The sequence below is a fragment of the Capronia epimyces genome (assembly GCF_000585565.1).
Source record: "Capronia epimyces CBS 606.96 chromosome Unknown aczIQ-supercont1.3, whole genome shotgun sequence".
NCBI classification, from domain to species: Eukaryota; Fungi; Ascomycota; class Eurotiomycetes; order Chaetothyriales; family Herpotrichiellaceae; genus Capronia; species Capronia epimyces.
Window position 1 is genome coordinate 1,832,062 of NW_006912906.1, and position 19,754 is coordinate 1,851,815.

Consider the following 19,754-nt stretch of genomic DNA (forward strand, 5'->3'; position numbering starts at 1 on the left):
GCGCCTCCCGTACACACCACTACCACACTACAGTAAGGGTCAAGGTCAAGCAAACACGTCCGCCCAGTACCGCACACCCTTCAACCTGGCGACCCAGTCGTCCGCCTCTTCCTGAGAGACTCCCTTGGCTTCGATATAGATTTGAGCCATGACCTTGTTGATCTCGGCACCCACGGCGCCCGCTCCGCACATGTAGACGCGGGCATCCTGCACGAAGAGGCTCCTGGCCTCGTCTCGGTCATGCCAGATGCGGTCTTGCACATGCCGACAACCGAAGCTCTGATCCGGATGCCGCGAGTACGCCCGGCGCACATCGACAGCGCCTTGCTGCTGCCACCTTGCGAATTCCTCGGCATAGATGTCGTCCTGGCTGGGCGACCCGCAGCCGTAGAACAGCAGAGCTGGCCCCAGCTGTCGCCCGGACTCGATTTTCAGCGCGCGTTCCTGCACGAACGCGCGGAACGGCGCAAGTCCGGTGCCCGCGCAAACCATCAGCACGGGTGTGCTGTCGTCCAGCGGCAGGTGGAAGCCTGCGTGGCTTGGCCGCACCGCGACGTGGATCCAGTCGCCCGGCTCGCGGCTGCGCAGGTAGTTGCTCGACACGCCCAAAAAGCGGCCTCGGCGGCCGGCACTCGACCCTCGCGACGGCGCATCCACCACAGTGTATGTGATGGTGCACCGTGACGGATCCTTCAATGGCGACGACGAGATGCTGTACTGTCGAATCCGCATAGCAGGCAGAGCGTCGAGGAACTGGCCTAAGGAGAACTGCGCTGTCGGGTACTCCTCCAGCAGGTCGAGCAGAGACAGGTTTCTGTCGACGACTTCGCTTTTGAAATCGTCGCCCGCGAGCTTTTGGAGCCGCGGCGCGAGATCGGGCTCGGCCACCGTCTCGGCGACTTGCTTGACCTGCTTGGACGTCGCGGGTTGAGACAGCTCGACCAGCGCGGATAGCACTTCGAACAAAGAAACGGGTTTGCCCTTGGGCAGCGTCGTGTGTGAGTCCGGGCTGATCGTGATCACCGCATCCCAAGGCAGATTGAATCGCGCCATAGCTCGACGCACATTCCGCAGTGGGTTGAATGGCAGAACGGCCAGGTAGTCGCCTGCCCTGTATGTCATTCCGGACGGCAGTTGGATCTCCATGTGTCGTTTTTGAGGCACCTCCGGGTCGGTCAGGAGGGCTGTCTCCAGAACCATTGCAGTCTGCAGATCTTGACGGAGAAGACTGGCTCTCGTCTCCACGGACACCTTCACGTCCAGACCACTGGCTTCAGGAACCTTGCTGCTCGCGGATGTCTGGGCTCCGAAGGCTTTCGTAATCGCCGGCCACAGCTGCTCATCTTTCCAAGTGTCGTAGGTGTCAAACAGTGCTGCATCGTTGGCATCGGCTGCTCCTCTCGGGACGAGACGCTCCGCACCTCGCTCAGCCAAAGTCGTATCCACAAACTTAGGGATCTTGTGATAGGTTTGTTGCCAGTCGCCTGTGCGTCACAAAGGTCAGCAAGCTAGGGACCAGGGACCCAGGTCCCAGAGAATAAAAGCAGAAAGGGGGGGTGTTAATTTGCTGGGGGGCGTTCACGCACGATTTCCACATCCAAATACAGCGTACTTGACACCATCCAGTTTCGCACCCTGGAGACTCTTCAGCCACGAGACAAAGTGCGCCGCGTTATCTGGTGGTTCGCCCTCGTAGCTCGAGGTGATGATGACGACGGGCCCAGACAGCGGCACAGCGTTTGTAGCTTTGTCAAGAACGTCAACTTGGGCTTGGAACCCATGAGCGCCGGCCGAGGAAGCCAGAGAATTCGCCATTGCCTCACAGGTGCCCGCGTTTGACCCATAGAATATAGACAAGGTAGGTCGATTCGATTGTGCCAATTCGGCGGCAGGTTTAGGCCCGCTGTGCTGTGTATGGGAGTCTGCTTTGGAGGAGGTGGACGGTATCCCGGCCAAGCGAGCTTCGAAATCCGGATGGCGAACTTTCGCGCGCATAGAGAAGCCTTTCGGCTTGATGGTCAACGTGGATTGGATCTGGAGCTTATACGTCGGGTCGACAAGGCTGAGGTCGAAGTTCTGGAGGACCATTGCCACGGCCAGCAAAGCTTCCTGCCATGCAAATTGCCGCCCGATACACCCCCTAGTGCCGTTCCCGAATGGCTGTGACGGACGATCTTGTCAGTTCCTTGACTTGTCTCGAAAGAAATCCAATCCCGATGACTGACCTTCCAGGCGTTGGGTGGCAGTTGGCCAAACGGCTCGTCGAGCATCCGTTCCGGCTCGAATCTCTCAGCATCCTCGCCGTAGACTGCATGATCTCGGTGCGCCGCCATCAGGAAACACACCAGTGGCATGTCCTTGGTGACTCGATACTTGCCGCCAATAATCTCGTCCTGCTTGGCTCGAACGGTAAAAGCCGGTGCTGTTGGATGGAGACGTAGCGTCTCGCGCATAACGGCATTGATATACTTCAGTTTCGACAGATGTTGGACAGTGACGGGCCCTTCGCCAACCACTTCGTCGACCTCGGCCTGCGCTTTTCGGTAGGCTTCCGGATTCTTCAGGAGCTCGTAGAACAGGAACGACAATAGTCCTGATGTCGTCTCATGACCTAAAATACCGGAATCTTCGTCAACACCAGATCATAATTCGAGGGGCTAAGGGCCCGTCGATGTCGGCGTCTCACCTGCGATCAAGAATGTGATCATGTTGTTCGTGATTGTCTCCTCGGTCAAGTGCTCGCCGGTCTTGGGATCTTTGTTGTGGAGCATGGCGTTCAGCAGGTCCTTTTTGTCCGTAGGATTCTGGCGGCGGTCTCGCACCAGATTGGTGGCAACTTTGGCCAGCAGATCAACGTTCTCTTGGAAGCGTTGGTCAGCAGCTCGATAGAGGTATCCGGGAGCAAAGGCTGGTCTCCGCGCCCTCTCCCCTGCTCCGACAAGGACGCCAACCATGGCCTTGACGAAAGGATGCATTTCCTCGGTGTAGAAGGAGTTGAATCGTGTACCCATTGCGCAACTACATTGAGAACCGCTGTATTAGTAAACGTCTCGATCTCGGCTCGATCGGCCTCAGGTGAGAAGGAAAAGGAAAAGGGAACCAAGCTTACAGGGCGATCGAGTCTAGGGTGAGCCGAGTGAAGTCGTCGCTGACTTTGATCTCGTGGTCCGGTCCGTATCGAGCCCACTTGAGGATCAACTGGGTTGCAATGTCGTGCATTTCTATACCTTTCGCGTTAGCGGCTGACTGGGTGGGCGTCCGGATGGGATGGCAAATGCGGTTTTGATGGATTCGTACCGTCAAACATGGCATTGATTGGCACCGGTCCAAACGCCGGCATCAGCGCACGATGTGCCACTTCCCAATTATGCTCTCCGGGGAAGGCAGTAAACAGCCCATCGTGGACGGCGCTTCGGATATGCACAAGAGCTCCGGTGACGGCCTTTTCAAAGCGCCTCTCGTCCATGACCTCGTTGAGCAATTCATTGCTGCAGATAAAGACCCGTTCATGTCCACCTAGACTGAGCTTGAATATCTCGCCTGGGCGTGGGAAGTTGAAAAGTTAGTCAATGTCAAGGGCAATGCTCCCAGCACACCGCGCGCAATTTGAAACCGACGCATGCACGGCCCTAGACTTACCATATCTGTCTGCCAGGTTGTTGAGACTGGTCATGGGATATTCGGCATCGATGTCGAGGGCGTTGCCCAGTATGGGCAGCCCTCTTGGAGAAGGGATTGCTTCTGCCATTTTGTGACCTCCTGTCACAATCACCTTCACCTAGATAAATCAAGTCCCTCGAGCGATGGTTCCACGGTGCGGTGGGAAAGAAATCCAACCGGGCTTCTAGTGGGGGACTTTGATAACATATACCTACGTAGGCAGGCTGGTCCAAAGAAGAGGCACCCATGCCAATGATCTCGAGGTGGGAGCTGGGAAGTAGTCTCGGCACCGACCTACCACTGACTGGTAAGCCTTGACCCGAGGTCAATGCTCCAGATACCCCATCCGTACCGAAAGATATCTCACATCTCACACTGGCAAGAGAAGAGACATACGGCACGGATCTGGGGAGAGACGGCAAGAACACGGTCCAGGCCACGTTCGACCAATCTGATCGCAGATGAAGTGTTTCTGTCAAAACCTTACGTGGGAGAGGTCGAAACCAAACCCCACCGCCGTATTTTTTCAATATTGGTGGTTGGGAGATGTAGCTTCATGCCAGCTGAATGCCCAGAATAGAAACTTTATTTGTGTTTTGGAGCTTGGACGCCACTTTCACTTTGCGTGGTCCTCCGGGAGTCCATTGGAAAAGACACGCACACCCAGAACACCCTCTCATCGCCAGGTGTTACCCCCGGAGGATATTCCCTGTCGCCAGACTCCCGATTCAAAGACCAGAGAAGGTGATTCAAGGCAGTAATTGGTCTCGCTGATGGGCGGGAGTTGCCCTCCCGAAGGGACGTGGAGGAGCTTGGTTTGACTGGGTGACAGAAGCCGTGGAGTTGAATTGTGGAGTAGAGAGAACATTGGTATCCGCCGAAACGGTAACTCAGTGAGCTATCGATCGAAGGAGGCTGCAAGATTAATAAGTCTCCTTGGCTCCGAACCACGCTTACGTGTATACCGTACCGGTTTTGCACACAGACCGCTTATCAGCTGGGCCATTGGCTGTCCATGCCGCTTTGGTCCTTGGCTGATCGATAGACGATGCGTGGGCAACTCTATTAGGCGAGACGGGAATGATCTGACTTGCGCACGGACACCAGACAGTCGACTAATTCTGAGACGGACCATGGCCAGAAGAAGAAAGCCACAGCCCAGTGGTTTGCCATGAGGGAGACAGCACTCCTCGCCCGGTGTTGGCATGTTCCATGTTTCGGGTCTGATCTTCGTATCAACAGCAGAGCTTCCACATGCCACTGTTGACAACCCATCCAAGCCTTAGCCACGCGCAACCCCGGATTCAGCGGAATCATGTCCTCTACCGAGCAGCCGCCATCGTCAAGGGAGATTATCAAGACCTTCCGACCGGATTTGCAGGTGTACGAGTCATTGTACAAAACGATCCACTTGAATCCGGAGCTGTCGCATCAAGAATCCCAAACAGCGGCTTTGATTGTCGACCATCTCAAGCATCTCAGTGACGAATTCGAAATCCGGACCAACATCGGCGGTCATGGATTGATCGCCATTCTGAAAAATGAACCGGGGAAGACCATCCTGCTCCGGGCGGACATGGATGCTCTGCCGGTGGCAGAACGGACCAATCTTGAATATGCCAGTCACAAAAGGCAGCTCGGTGCGGATGGAAAGGAGACCCCCGTCATGCATGGTAGGTGATGGCGATGGCATAGCGTCAATCATTCCTCGGGCAGAGCCACGGCTAACTTTCTCGTTGATAGCTTGTGGACATGACTTCCACGTGGTGTGTCTGCTGATCGCCGCAGAGACACTCCTCCGTGCTCGCAGATACTGGTCTGGCACCATCGTCTTTCTTTTCCAACCTGCCGAAGAGGCAGGCGACGGTGCGCTTGGAATGGTCAAGGACGGGCTGTTCGATGGCAATCGCCACGACTGCCCCGTTCCCGACATGGTGCTGGGCCAACACGTAGCTCCTATCCGAGCAGGGATCGTGGCGTCCAAAGCAGGTCCCATCATGAGCTCATCTGACAGCCTCGGAGTCACCATCTTCGGCCGGGGCGGCCACGGAAGCATGCCTCACCGCTGTATCGACCCTGTTGTGATTGCCAGCCATATTGTGGTTCGGCTGCAGACGATAGTGAGCCGCGTGGTGCCTCCCGACGAAGTGGCCGTCATCACCGTCGGGTCCATTCACGCCGGCGAGGCCGAGAATGTGATTTGTGACCGTGCATTCTTCACCATCAACATCCGGACCCTCAGCGAAGAGGTCAGACTTCTCGTCCTAGACCACGTCAGGAGAACGATCGAGGCGGAATGTAGCGCCGGATTCTGTGAGAAGCCGCCCCAGATCGAGCATCACATGAGCCTTCCCGTCACGGCCAATGCTGCACCGGTGGACGACCGGCTGCGGCGGGTGTTCCAAGATTACTTTGCGCAGGAGTTCATCGTCGCGCCAAAAAGCAGCCTGGCAAGTGAGGACTTCAGCCTTCTGGCCTCCTCGATCGGCAAGCCATATTACTTCTGGCTGTTCGGCGGCATCGACCAGCAAAAGTGGGACTCACTTGCCGCAGTGAACAAGCTGGACACGGTCCCAATCAACCACAGCCCCAACTTTGCGCCCGCCATTCATCCAACGCTCCAAACCGGTGGAGACGCCATGACTATTGCTTCGCTGGCATTCCTTCAGAGATTGACGTAGGAGGATGTCTGATGTCTAGTGGGTGTCCTCCGTCCGGATACAGGATAAGTTGTGTCCGGCAGCATATTGGAGAACTTACCTTCGGGATTCAGTAGCAATCAACACCTTTCCGCAATTGCAAGCTGATGCTACTTTGGTCCTTTCCTGGCACTGGCAGTATCAGTAGTAAGAGTAGCAGCGAGAGTAATAGCAGCAAGAACTACTGCTGGTACAAGTAGGTCATTCCGACTCGGCTCGGCCCGCACCGTCAATCGCTCGCGCGAGTCCCCCTAAAGTGAGATGAATCTGCAATTAGCCGGGCCACTAGAGTCGCATTTTCTCTCACTAAGTTGTCTAACTAACATAAGCACTGTCCTAGTGTCAATCGGGTACCCCGCTAGTACTACTAGTCACCTCTAATATGGCAGACAAGGGAGCAGGGAGCAGGGAGAAAGGAGAAAGGAGAAAGGAGACACCGGCAGGGCATACGTTTTCGAACAGGACGAGCCTCCCTGTCTTGCTCGAACGATACCAGGGATCATGGGACACGATGGCCACGGAAGTCGAGTCGTGTATCATCTCGTCTGATGAGACACTCTTCGGTCATCACCCAACATTACCAGTACCAGCAATACCTGCGATCATGAGAGTCCTGTATTCCGCCATCGCGAACCTAGGTAGGCATGACAGCCTTATACAGTACGCCTGGCCCTGAGAGACTTCATGCCATGGTTTGGTCGTTCTCGTTGCGGGGTTGAGTCTCTTCCCTTTATGCGGTGTGGCCCTCGTGGAGTCTTCTTGTCCTCCCAGTCTCTAAAGTTAAGTGCCGACCACCAGAGTCGGAATGCCGTCCCTTGCCCGTCTTTGATCGTAATTCGATTCACGACTCGGCGCCATAGATCTCAAATCCAACATCCGGTGGCCATTCTACAGGTATCGGTTTTTCTCCGGCGTCGGCTCTCGGGATCGATAAAATCGCCCAAACCCGACTTCAAGAAAAAGCGGCACCGCAAAATCACCCGTCTCAACTACTATCTCTGCATACGTACTTGTACAGGTATTCTACCCCGCCTCTTCCTCGTCTTCCGCCCTCGCATGAAGCATGAAATTGTCATCACGACGCCACTTAGTGACACCAGGGTGCAAGGAAACCTCCCTCGGCTGCCTCGTAGTGAGGTATGTAGCCTTTCGGAAGTCTCGGACTTTAAAGTAAAGTCGATGCCGGAGTGCTTGCGTGCCCAGTAGTATCCATACTTATATAGATAGGTGGTCGAACAGGGTGGTGTCAAAGTCTACAACGAAACTATTTCCATTCATTCACATTCTGAGACGCTCAAACAACCATAGAACATCCAGTCGGACTAGAGTTTGTGTTGTGCGAGAAGCTGGCGATTGCAAACGCAGGCCCATCATGCCGTCGGGGACTTTGAGGACCAAGGAAAACCACGGCGCCATTCCACTTTATTCTCCCCCCTATCCTTCGGGGGTGGACGAGTTTTCCGACATTGAGTGCCTCTATGTTCAATATCAGACCAAGTATGACAACGTCAAGGACCTTGTTCCCGAGGAGTTGGAACTGGCGCAAGAACCACTCGTCACACTGGCGCTGTACAAGTACGGCATGAGCCCGATCGGCGCGTACAACGAGTTCGTGGCGACGGTGGAGGTGGAATACCGAGGAGTCAAATACCCGTACACTCTCGAGCTCATCCTCAACAACCAGGCGGCCATTTTCTCGGGACGGGAAAAGTACGGCATTCCCAAGGTGTTGGGGAAGGTGGTGTGGGATCCGTCGGCCATGGTCGCCCAACCTTCAGGATTCATCTCTGGCCACGTCGAGAGACCGGAGGGGAGCAAGCTCGCCGAGCTCGGCTTCAAACCGCTGAGAAAGGTGCAGAAGCTGGGCCCGCTCCGGTCGCCTCCTCGCGCCAGCTTGCATCTGCGCTCCATTCCGAGCTGCAATCCAGGCCAGCCGCCAGCGTTGCGGGAGTTCGTCCCTGCCGTCTTCGAAGTCCTTGAAGGAGAGGTGTGGACGGGTGAGCCGTCGGTGGGCTTGTTCAACGTCTCGGCCTTCGACCCTATCCACAAGCTCGAGGTGCTGCGCTACGTCGGCGCAACCATGATCCGTCATGCCTCCGCTATCCTTCATCCGGTCAAGGAAACGTTCCCACTATAAGGAATCCAAGAAAGACAGAGCGAGGAAGAAAGAAGAGAAGATCTCCAGCTCTAGCTCCAGTCCCAGCACCGATATGTGAAGAAGCGCGAATCAAAAGAAATGAATTGTCCCTTATCTCTTTTGGTTGGCGAGCACCTGCGGCAGCGGGGACAGTGCCGGATACATTGTCCTCAGCAAACCCGATGGGCAACTGATGCTATCCCGGCATTTTTGCCTTGTGGCAGGTCGATGAGATGAGCGCACTCAAAATGCCGAAACCGAATCTGCAGATGCCGACACGGAAAATATCTTGGTATAGTTGTTCAAGGAAAAAAGAGTTGAATTCTACGAAACTCCCAAAAGAAGAGGCGCGTTAGTAGTGTGTATCATTGTAGGCAGGTATAGATCGCGGCCCGAGATTCAGATATAGAAAAGATTGTATGTACGGATACAGATAAAATGCTTAAAAATAGTTACTTTAGTTGAGGCGACAAAGGGACCTAAGTAACGGATTGGACTATGGGCGTTGCCGCTATAGGTCCCACTGTGGACCGATTTGCCAAGAAAAGAAGACTCATAATTTAAATACTCCAAAAAAGTGCGTGAAATTGAGTTCGACAAAAGTCTGCTTCGATAGCTCAGTGGTAGAGCGAGAGATTGCAGTCACGTCTACAAATATCTCTAGGTCACGTGTTCGAACCACGTTCGGAGCTCATTGTTAAATGTTCTTTTTTGCATTTTCCTTCGCAGTTTATTTGGTGCTGTGCCGATTTCTTTCTTCTTTGCAAGTTACGTTCTCTATAGGCTTGCTGGAATAGAACTAGGTATGGATGGTAGCATCAGGACCTGGCCAGGCCGATGTGAATCGGTGCAAGGTACCATTGTTTTCCATTTCAATTTCAATTTGGCTAGGTTGAATTCCTGTGAATTCGTCAATTTCTTAGAGATCATACATGCCATCGATTTGGACTCTTGCCGTCAAAAAAAAAGTCGGCAGGGAGGCAACATAGCTTTCCTCATTGGGCCACAATCTTTTAGGTCAAAGCGACAGAGCGTTTTTTTTATGCTCGCGAGAGCGTCACACCCCTACGGATATGAAGTATTTCAGTTTACGGGTCTTGTTGCCGCCAAATGCTAGCCCGTAGTTGCAATGCTCCCTTTTTGTGTAGAGGCTGATCTCTCCGCTCATCTGCTCTGATGTCCGGGGCATCGCTTACATAGGAGACGGCCCGAACAAAAGGGACACTGGCAAACGGCTCTCGTAGCTACAGCCCTGAGCTTGTGCTCCATTGCTTTGCGCTATTGCAGGATAAAGTTAAGAGGGTTTCAGTGAACCAGAGGGCCTCCGTGCCGCGACCCAGAATCACAAAGAGGCTTTTGTAGCTTGTTCATCCTGAAGCATTCTTCATTGAAGCAGACGTCGAGGAAACCAAGAATCATGCCGGCCGACGGATTCGGGCAACCTTGTCGTCGGGATGCTCAACCAACATTGACGAAATGAATTGTTTCCCGATGAAGTCCCCGTTGCCGTGACCTAGCGCACCCACCCCTTCCTGTACAGTTCACTCATGCTTTTCGACGAACATCCCCTTGAGGGTTGAGCCGAGGTGTGCTGCTGTTGATATTTGCGCTCGAAGCTGAAGACAACGGGCAGTGGAATGCACCCGTCCCCTACATTGTCATGGAACAAGGCCGGCGCCAACATGAAGATGTGTAGTGTACATCCTCGATACGCTTCAGCAGCAAGACCAAGCATGCACGGCCTCTTTCTGTAACAGTGTGGGGATACCTTCCCTGCTCTACCGAGCTGTGTATGAGATCTTGACTTCCGTGACCAGTGCGGAGCCTCAAACACCGATCGGGAGCAACTCTACAAGTGCTCTCCTCCGCAGATGTAACCGTGGATAGGTTTCGTGTAAAAGATGTATCGAAAAAGAGGAAGATCAACTAACTGAGTGATAGAGGAGAGCGGCGATCGAGTTTTCGATTCTCTGCGACTAGCTCACCGACAAGTAAGGATTAAAGGGAGTGTGCATGTTTGTCCTGTCGTCGGCGCTGTGCGTGAATGGTGCTTAGGTGGCGTAGTGGGTCTTCTGCCTGCGGTCAGCTGCATCGATGATGCCACTGGACGAAAGATTGGAAAGTAGACACCGGGGAAGACGTGGAGGAGCCGGAGTGGGCTGAAGCAACGGTGACTTATACCAAGGGGCGGGGGTTGTAACATAGAGGGCATTTGATTAAGTGCCCAACGCGATCTTGGTAGTGAATGCTGTGATGCCTGCCTTGCCAGATGACACTCGAAGAATTCAAGGTATATGGTTCAAACTCGCCAATTTCCTTCTCAAATTAACCATCCGGATTGGTGTAGTGGTCAACATCTCCGTCTCTCATCTAATTGAAACACGGAAGCCCCTGGTTCAATTCCTGGATCCGGAAGATATTCTTTTTTTTTTGTGAATTCTCCACCCTTATTTAGGTGCAATCCTCCCTTTTTCCTCTTTTTTGGGACTTTGGGACATGCCATTTTGACGGGGCAAGTGTGCTTTGTGGATTTGAGTGGTTCATGTTTCGTACCAGGGTGGGTGACCGGAGACATCAGATGGGGAATTTGTCGTGAGCTGGGAAACCACACTCGGGTGGTAGTTTGGTATCGGTTCTCTGTAAAGACGGCGGTAAGACACGCATGATCTTCAATAGTCGGAGAAAAGCAAGTAGAATAAGAAAACCTCGTGATTCTCAACAGACTCAACTGTAGAGGCTGTGAATATCCTGACATCCATTGTAACTAGAGCCCAAAGTCGTCTCTTTCCAAACCATGCTGCTCATGAGTTTTCCCAGCTTCATCATCTTCTAGACAGCTACTCTTCCCAACAACATCACATCACGAAGAGTGTTCTAAGCCCGCTCCAGACTGTAAGGAGTTTCTGCAGTCAGTCGACGCGAAATAGACACAAGGACGGAGCGATAAGCTAGGGATATTAGGACGCAGCCTGATCCTTCCAACTAAGTATCGGTACTGGGCAGATCGAGCATCAAACAAAGAACGGGAGGGAAAGCAGCCTTGAAAGCCCTACCCAATCGAGGATCTGCAAGACCAGAATTCTCAAGGTAGGGAGACAAAGTGGCAAAACGACTTCCTGCGAAAGGTGGAAGGATTGATTGTGGAGGGAGTGGTTGAGGAGCGGGATATACGCAAAAGGGGATGGCGTACAGCGCTCGGCAGGAGGGACGTGCTGTGGCCCAAATCTCCACGAACTCTCGGCCAGGCGTCACAATATTGCACGACTTAATGGGACTTCAGCCAGTGAGACGGCCGCCTCGCCTCACCTCTTTGCGAGATCCTCATAATCGGGCAAACTTGAGTCATCTCAAGTGAAGCCATAATCACAGTCATTTCCAGCTAGCATCTCCCCTAAAGAAGCTTGCCGATATGGTGTCCAGCGGCACGAGGCCCAGGTTAACAGAAGGCAACCAACCCTAGGCAGGAGACTACTGCACCCTGCAGTCTGCAGGGGTTGGGTTGTCAGGGAAGATGCAGGTAGCAGCAACATTCTATAATGTTCATTTTTTTGGGCGAGGTCTCTCTGCGAGCGGGTCGTGGACGATGGGAGAGTCGTGGAAACGCAATATCGCTTGTCCGGCTCCGAGCAAGCCCTGTCAGCCATTGTTTTCGATTGCCAGAGCAGGTTTTCTGACAGGTGGCACCCCTCTCTATTGACCGGCCCGACCCCAAACTCTTCATGGGCTGGTGTGGTGGCAGGATCTCGCGGAAGCATGCTCTCGTAGCGACAAGGAATCCCATTTTCATTCTTGACTAGCAGGTTTCATGCAAGAAGTCGGTGAGGGCCGGATGTACTGACATGACATGCTGGTCAAATGTCTTACTGAGTGAGAGTCGGCTCGTCCTGAGTAGCTTCTTTCTTCATCTACTCATGATTAGTTCCTTTGCCAAACTTTCTCGTATATGCGACAGTACTCAGAACAAAGGCCATCTGTCAAACGGACCGTCCGGTGCTTCATTACCCGCCCCGCAGCCACAACGCGGCCTTTTATGCAACCATACTGCGACCGCTCTCCAACCTCTGACGGCCACGCCACAGACGGCGCTAAGTGCACCGACAGCTATGATGACGGTAATTCTGGAAGATGAGATTCGCGAGCTTCCGATCCAGCCCGTGCAGAAACCGAAACATTGTGGTTTCAGGAAGTGACCCTGAGTCTGACCAGCTGGCTTTCTATCGTAGTTTTCGAGTTGAGGACAGGCGACTAGTTCATTGTTTGTGGTGTGGAACACCCTACTGGCATTTTCCAGGGTGGAGGGAGGCCACTTGGTCTTTGTGAAAGTCCAATGCCCGTCAGCCACTCGCCAGCCCTTTGGATTATACGAGCGGTCGCTGCTGAGTCGCCCTGGGCACTAAGAAATTTGTGCAAGTAATTGACATTTGTTCCTAGAACTGTAAGGATCATTCTGTGAAGCGAATGTGGCATCGCTGGGATGCAATGGGACACTTGTCGGCCCCTCGAGGGACGTCAGATCGATATGCAGGTGTGAGATTGCAGCCGAGCCGGCATCCTCGAAGTTGGATCAGTGACAGCCGAGACCATCTGCGATTTAGCTCTTCCAAAGTTTGACTCTGGGACAGTAATCGGCCAATAGCTCTCGTAGACCTAGCAGTGACAGGCAGTCGGAAGATGGAGCCCAAGCAAGCAAAATCCAGCAGCTCCCCCATGTCGGCGTAAAGAGCTCATTCAGCCCGTGCACGGCTGATCGTCTGGAATCGTGTACTGAGAGCGAAGACAATGTCCGCTTGCTTCTGCCTCCACAGTACGGAGTATAGGGCCTGCGTTGATGCATCGAACCCTGGTCACCTAAGACTCACGTCCTTAGCCCCCTTTCCAGCTTTTATCTCCCTTTGTTTCCTCCTCCTAGGGCCTGGCGGTTGCAGGGGCCTGCGGACCGCTTCCACTAGAATCCGCTAAACCGTGGCTAAATCGAGTTATTTTTTCGAGATTCAAAGAGAATGCTCTACCTCCATTCGGGGCCAGGGTCTTTCTGGTCTAAAGCGGAACTTCTCCCCATAGTGCAGTCGTTGTCCTCTAGTATAAAGCAAATCACAGCTCTCGTGTTGTCCTCAATGCAGATGCATCTCAACAGCTGCATGTTCTTCACAACTAGCTGGCAAACGTATCTCACCTTGAGGACGGTGTTAAAGCTGAAATATGTCGAATTCAACCAAGGCAGAGATAGGGGGCTCAACAGCAGCTGCGAGCCTGGCTAGCAAGGATAATCCGGAAACCTGGTGGAAAGGTATGTGTACAATCTCCGCGGGTTGTTCGAGGATTAACAGAAACCAGCATGTTCAGAAGCTGGCACAGCCAGGTCGAAGAGTGACACCAATGAGCAGCCGCAAGTAGAGAGCAACAGCCACTCCGCCGACAGCAAAGAAGGGCAGTCTGCTGAGGCAGCTTCACCCGACACCGCTTGCCTCCACCAATCCTATCCTGCCAGCATGGCAACACCTGAAGTGTCTCCAGCAGAGCTGGACCTGGATCCGCAAGGACTTTCCAATCTCCAAGAGGATTCGACCAAGCCACCAACGCGACCTTAATGGATACTTGTGAGGTCAAGCGCGAGGAAGACTGTTCGACTGGATAACGCTGTCACATTAAGAAGGGTGTTCTCAGACACAGTGGACCAGAGGGACTCCGGTGGGGGACCGGTGGGGGACCGGAAGATGCGCTCCTGCCTGGAAAGGATTCAAAAGAACTTTTCTGATTGAAACGGTCAGCATCTTCTCAACAATTGCTCACAGAAAATTTGCAGGATGGATTGAACAATCAGAGAGAAGATAAGCTCAACACAATGGGAGTCAATGACGGAAGCAATCATCAAGCTAGGCCGAGGCTGCTTCCGACCCAGTTCAGGCTAAGGATGATACAAGATATTCTTCATTATAAGATGGCGACATGCGAAGGAATAGAAGCGTACTTACTGATCAGCCGCGGGCTCCAGCTTCGGCGCAAGTCTTGTTGAGCAACGTTGCGATCGGTCAGGACTGGCCGAAATTTGCAATCAGGATGTGACGGCCAAAGAAACGCCGGACTTGAGGAGCTCAAAAGGCAGTCAATGTTTAATCCGATCCGATCTTGGGCCACATGAAATTCTTTGACGCCCGATCTGACTCTGCATTATGGTCTTGGACGTCGTCGTACATCAAAGTGTCAATGTTCGTCTGCACGGAATCTGGTTGATCATCGAAACGGCGCTTCCTGCGCTCAACGGCGCCAGGTCTTTCCGTGCCTCTTTCCTTCCTTAATCTTCGCTTCTCTTCTTTCTTTTCCTTCTCTCTGGTCACCCGTCTCTCGTTCAGCAAGCGCTGGATCTCGGAATGTCGGAACATCTCAATTTGCTCATCTGTGAGGGTCCTCTTGGCCCCATCCTCATAGTAACCTAGTCCGTCACCGCCATCACTTGGATTGTTTTGATCTATTTCCACCTCCTCAGGGATGTGTGGGTGGGATTCGACTAGATTTGGAATGGGTTGGCCGGGAAAATGGCCGGTATGAAATTGGTTCAGTCGGTCGATTTCCGCCTGGGGGAGCATGGCAGTGGACGGCCTCGCAGAAGCGCCGATGTAGACAAGCCCTGGAAATCGTGGGATACTTGCGTCGAAAGGAAACCCGAAACTCAGCCGCAAGCCCTCGTTTCCAGGAAGGAGCAGCGTGGTTTGATACGTCAGCAGTAACGCGCCACGGCCAGATGTTCATGTTTAGACGTTCAGGAACGCCAAGACTCTCTTCCGTCCGAGTTTTTGTCCGAGTCTTCGTCCGAGTCTTCGCTCAACTTGGTGCCAGCGGTACTCCGTATCCATACTATAGGGACAAGTACTCCATATTACCATACGGAGCTGGTTATTGATCACTAAACATCCTTGAGCTTGGTAACGCTTACAGTATACTCCGTACTCGAGCAATGATTCTCAGTGGTATGGGAGTTTCCCACGGGGTCGATGCTACTGTATATAAATCTAACATGGCTGCGTTGTGTGCACCTATTGTCTGTCGATCGACAATTATCCTTGAAAGAGCTCCCGACTGAAGAGGGCCTCTAGTGCGCAGCAAACCTCCTGACGATATCGACAGTGCTATTCGGACCTTCGAGATGGCTGGCGAACTCATTCTGTTGACGGGCGGTACAGGTCACGTTGGGTACCGGGTTCTGATCGAGGCTTTGTCGAAGGGCTACAATGTCCGGGCCTCCGTTCGATCAGAAGCGAAGATTGCCGAGCTCAAGGCTGCAAAGTCCTCTCAACCATACCTCGCTCAACTCTCCTTCGTCATCGTCCCTGACATTGGAAAGGATGGTGCGTTCGATGAGGCAGTCACTGATGTGGACTTCATCGTTCATGTTGCATCTCCAATTCAGCAGCCCACTGATGACGTCGAGGCACACATCATCCAGCCAGCCATCCGGGGCACTCTGAGCATCCTCCGTTCCGCTCTCAAACAGCCTTCTATTCGACGAGTCGTCATCACTTCCTCTGTAGTAGCAGCCTTGCCTTCAGAACCACGAGCCTTCACAGCCGACAATGTCGAGCCGGATCCCCATGGACCATATGACAACGACTTTGTCGCATATATCGCAAGCAAGAAACTGGCATACAATCGTACTCGTGACTTCATTGCCAAGGAAAAACCCAACTTCACCGTTGTCAACATCATGCCAACCTTTGTCGTGGGCAAGAACGAACTTGCAACCACGCCAAAAAGCGTCCTGTCGGGTTCAAACAGTTTACCGATGATCCCCGTCATGGGTCAGCACAATCCGGACGGACTCCCGGCAAAAGTTTGCCACGTTGATGATGTTGCCTTTGTCCACATAGCTGCACTGGACTCCGGGGTTGAAGGCAATCGGAACTTTGGAGTCGATTATCGCGGCGACAAGCCCGTGGAATGGGATGATGCGATTGATATCGTGAAGAAACACTTTCCCGAAGAAGTCAAGAAAGGCGTCTTTCCTCTCGGCGGGTCTCTGAAATCGTTGCCAATGCCCTTCGATGCCACTAAGACGGAGGAAACGTTTGGGATCAAGTTCAAGAGCTACGAAGAGCAGATCGTGAGCCTCGCAGGTCATTATGCTGAAGTGGTCGCAAATGCCTGAGGCCTGCAAGTGATGCTCGGCAGACAGCTAACTGCAACCGCAACAGTCAGCGACCTGCAATCTGTCCGTGTCTTCTTGGACTTGCTAGACTTCCACGGAACTCTCCAGAAAGACGAGACAAGCCGAGGAGAAGGCCCATTTGGATCGGCGGATGTTTGTCCCGACTTTCAGAACCACTGCTTGTATAAATAGTACCCTATCACGCGTAATTGGGATGGCACAGCTTCTCTCACGCAAGACTGTGTCGGTGATAGAATGGCTTTTTATTGCTTTATAGTTGCCCAACGAGCGTACAATTGTACAACTGTACTCTGAGGGTGGTTCCTAGTAATGATGTCCAGAGGTCGCTCTCACTGGTCAGCAAACTCTCGGTTATCGTGACGCGACGATTCTGAGTTTCTTGTTGTGACATCACTCATTTCAACCACTGACTTTATACCTGCCTGCCGGTACAAGAGGGGAACATGGCTTCACAACCAGCCAGCTGTTGAATAGCAGCCACCCTCTAGAATACCTTCAAGTACCTCAGTCACGCCAAGTCGCAGGTCCTCCTATATTCGCAAAAGCACCCGAAATTTCAATGAGTCCCGAAGCGAATCCCAGCGAGATCGAAATGTCGTCTGCCACGCGGGCCATGCTAGGCAAAGTCCGCAAACTCGTCCCTCCTATGCTAGAGAAATTCCATAAGGGACAGTTGGGACGAGTTGCCGTCATCGGTGGCAGCGCCGACTATACGGGGGCGCCCTACTTCTCCGCGATGGCCTCTGCACGCTTGGGCTGCGATCTATCCTACGTCTTCTGCGAACCCTCCGCTGCCCAGACCATCAAATCGTATTCGCCAAATCTGATGGTATCCCCGATTCTAAGATCTACGGCTTCGGTATCTCAAGCGCAGAGAGACAAGGACCCCTCTGGTGAAGAGCTGGCGAAACCAATATTGGACATGCTTCCTCGATTGCATGTGCTCGTCATCGGGCCTGGCCTGGGCAGGGATATCATCACCCAGAAGCAAGTCAAGGCGGTCATTGCGGCCGCAACGAAACACAGCCCTCCTGTGCCCATGGTCTTGGATGCCGATGCTCTTTGGCTGATTCAAACGGACCCGGATCTGATAAAAGGCCACAAGGAATGCATCCTGACTCCTAACGTGGTCGAGTTCGGCCGCCTCGCAAAATCCGTGGGGTATGATCCAGCCAAAGGCGATCCGGAGAAGGCATGCCAGGAGCTTTCCAAGATCCTGGGCGGCGTGTGCATCGTCCAGAAAGGGGCCGTCGACTACATTTCCCAGGGCATTGCCACCACAATCTGCGATCTCCAAGGGGGACTGAAACGGTCCGGTGGTCAGGGTGATACATTGACAGGGTCCTTGGGCACATTCCTGGCCTGGCGACAGATCTATCATGAAGGCCTGTGGGACGTTGGCGAAGAGAAAATGAGTAGAGAAGAGACGCTACTGGTTGCCGCATTTGGCGGAAGCGCAATCACACGAGAATGCTCGCGACGTGCCTTTGAAAGACGGCAGCGGAGCTTGCAGGCAAGTGATCTTACAGAGGAAGTGCACAGCTCCTTTCTTGCACTTATTGGCGAGCCAGATCAGGCTCCCAAGCAAAGCCTCTGAAGCTGCACCCCCACTTGTGGTGAGTATGCGCAGCATTTCTCCCGGCAGCGGAAGCCAGTAGCCGCCTTTAATGTAATATAACGACAACCCAGAAGCATATCGAGTCCTCAGAGAGCTCCAGTGTCTAAAGTTGATAATCTGACATGAACGTCATGACCATGTAAGCTCTGCAAGCGTTTGATTGTTGTTACCTTCACTCATATGTACAGAGGTCCACCCATGTCTGCAGTGAAGATAATATCTCAATCATACACCGAAGCGCCGTTGTTTTTCTTTAGCCGTTGCAATCTGTCTTTTTCCGCCTTTCTATCTCTCTCTTCATAGAACTTGGCTAGTTCCGACAAGTCGGCAGTACCGTGACCGGCGGACACATTCCAGGGCGAGCCGAAGTTGAGTGTCCTGTCGTTGTTTGTAAGTGTCGGTTCGCAGTAAAAGAAGTCAAGTGGGAGATATCACGTACTCTGGCATCCTTAAAGGTGAACCGCTATTGTCTCGCGGGCTAGCGGAGAAGAGCTGTCGATCTGCGGCAGCCTCTTCCATCATCGTGATGTGTATGATGTTTGCTCTTGCGTCGGCTTCTTTGCCGGCTTCGTATTTTTTGACCAGGCGAGACCAGGCTGTTTCCCCCGGAGAGCTTGCCAATGAGTACCAGAGAATCGCTAACGGCACGGCCGCGATGCTGATATAGAATCCTTTCTAGTAGCGTCGTCAGTACAGGCCGCCTGCAAATAATTCCGACGTAGACTCACGCCAAAAGATTCAGTGCGTGGCCCCGAGTCCAGATGGAGGGCACTTTCTCCGTGATGAGCGTCTCCGTGGCCGTGGCCGTGGCCAGCTTCGTGTCCTGCATGTCTGCGTGGTTGGAGTCGGATCGACCGCCTCAAGGGACGAGCTGCGACTCTCGCCCCTCTTGACACAAACGACATGGCTGTGTAGGCTGCAGAGAGGTTCGTTCTTCCAGGCGCAGCAGCAAGGTACTTCCAGCATTGACGTCCCAGAGGTCAAGTTCAACCTCGTTGGCAGCACTGGAAGCTAGTCCACTTCTGGATGGTCAAGAATGAAAAGTCACATGACTGGCCGGCAGACTTGCCTGCGCCACGGTGCTTTGTCCTCTGTACCTCTGGGGTGCCTCTCAGGCTTTTGATTTCAACCTCTCACAACACCAAAACGCCAATCACTTCCTGCCACGAGACTTTGATACCCAATCACGCCCAGCGGCACACCACAGGCGCGTGATAGCCATGGTTCATGCAGCGGCCTTTTCTCAAGCGAGATGCGGGAGATGATCATGCTTATTCTTGATCGGGCAGCAAAGCCCGTGGTGAGCGGGCAGACGTTGCCCTCAAACCGGCTTCTCAAGCCATGATGACTGTCATTTATTCCCCTGTTGAATTCAAACCTCTGTCCTATATGAAACATAACCTTGCTTGTTCCTCCTGTTCTTCCGCCGTTTCTATTATCCTTTGACTCTTGCAACTGTACCAGTAATCCATTGCATTC

At 53.2% G+C, this 19,754-nt stretch overlaps 8 protein-coding genes across 8 annotated transcripts; 5 read left to right on the forward strand and 3 right to left on the reverse strand.

Moving 5' to 3' along the window:
* Window positions 1–45: 45 nt before the first annotated feature.
* On the reverse strand, window positions 46–3,748 carry A1O3_03931 (bifunctional P-450:NADPH-P450 reductase; the record flags this gene model as incomplete). Its single annotated transcript, XM_007734065.1, has 7 exons — window positions 46–1,484; window positions 1,587–2,160; window positions 2,226–2,611; window positions 2,687–3,018; window positions 3,110–3,221; window positions 3,298–3,540; window positions 3,640–3,748. The coding sequence occupies 7 exons, from the start codon at window positions 3,746–3,748 to the stop codon at window positions 46–48; spliced, it is 3,195 nt and encodes a 1,064-aa protein (XP_007732255.1).
* Window positions 3,749–4,975: 1,227 nt separating this feature from the next.
* Window positions 4,976–6,341, forward strand: A1O3_03932 (uncharacterized protein; the record flags this gene model as incomplete). The annotated part of the gene is made up of 2 exons (XM_007734066.1): window positions 4,976–5,333; window positions 5,404–6,341. The coding sequence occupies 2 exons, from the start codon at window positions 4,976–4,978 to the stop codon at window positions 6,339–6,341; spliced, it is 1,296 nt and encodes a 431-aa protein (XP_007732256.1).
* A 1,390-nt stretch (window positions 6,342–7,731) lies between these two features.
* On the forward strand, window positions 7,732–8,496 carry A1O3_03933 (acetoacetate decarboxylase; the record flags this gene model as incomplete). The annotated part of the gene is made up of 1 exon (XM_007734067.1): window positions 7,732–8,496. One exon carries the CDS (start codon window positions 7,732–7,734, stop codon window positions 8,494–8,496), a length of 765 nt encoding a protein of 254 aa, XP_007732257.1.
* A 5,199-nt stretch (window positions 8,497–13,695) lies between these two features.
* Window positions 13,696–14,084, forward strand: A1O3_03936 (uncharacterized protein; the record flags this gene model as incomplete). Its single annotated transcript, XM_007734068.1, has 2 exons — window positions 13,696–13,783; window positions 13,831–14,084. The coding sequence occupies 2 exons, from the start codon at window positions 13,696–13,698 to the stop codon at window positions 14,082–14,084; spliced, it is 342 nt and encodes a 113-aa protein (XP_007732258.1).
* Window positions 14,085–14,606: 522 nt separating this feature from the next.
* Window positions 14,607–15,080, reverse strand: A1O3_03937 (uncharacterized protein; the record flags this gene model as incomplete). Its single annotated transcript, XM_007734069.1, has 1 exon — window positions 14,607–15,080. One exon carries the CDS (start codon window positions 15,078–15,080, stop codon window positions 14,607–14,609), a length of 474 nt encoding a protein of 157 aa, XP_007732259.1.
* A 557-nt stretch (window positions 15,081–15,637) lies between these two features.
* On the forward strand, window positions 15,638–16,636 carry A1O3_03938 (uncharacterized protein; the record flags this gene model as incomplete). The annotated part of the gene is made up of 1 exon (XM_007734070.1): window positions 15,638–16,636. The coding sequence occupies one exon, from the start codon at window positions 15,638–15,640 to the stop codon at window positions 16,634–16,636; it is 999 nt and encodes a 332-aa protein (XP_007732260.1).
* A 580-nt stretch (window positions 16,637–17,216) lies between these two features.
* Window positions 17,217–18,254, forward strand: A1O3_03939 (uncharacterized protein; the record flags this gene model as incomplete). Its single annotated transcript, XM_007734071.1, has 1 exon — window positions 17,217–18,254. The coding sequence occupies one exon, from the start codon at window positions 17,217–17,219 to the stop codon at window positions 18,252–18,254; it is 1,038 nt and encodes a 345-aa protein (XP_007732261.1).
* A 242-nt stretch (window positions 18,255–18,496) lies between these two features.
* Window positions 18,497–19,104, reverse strand: A1O3_03940 (uncharacterized protein; the record flags this gene model as incomplete). Its single annotated transcript, XM_007734072.1, has 3 exons — window positions 18,497–18,653; window positions 18,715–18,933; window positions 19,004–19,104. The coding sequence occupies 3 exons, from the start codon at window positions 19,102–19,104 to the stop codon at window positions 18,497–18,499; spliced, it is 477 nt and encodes a 158-aa protein (XP_007732262.1).
* Window positions 19,105–19,754: the final 650 nt, after the last annotated feature.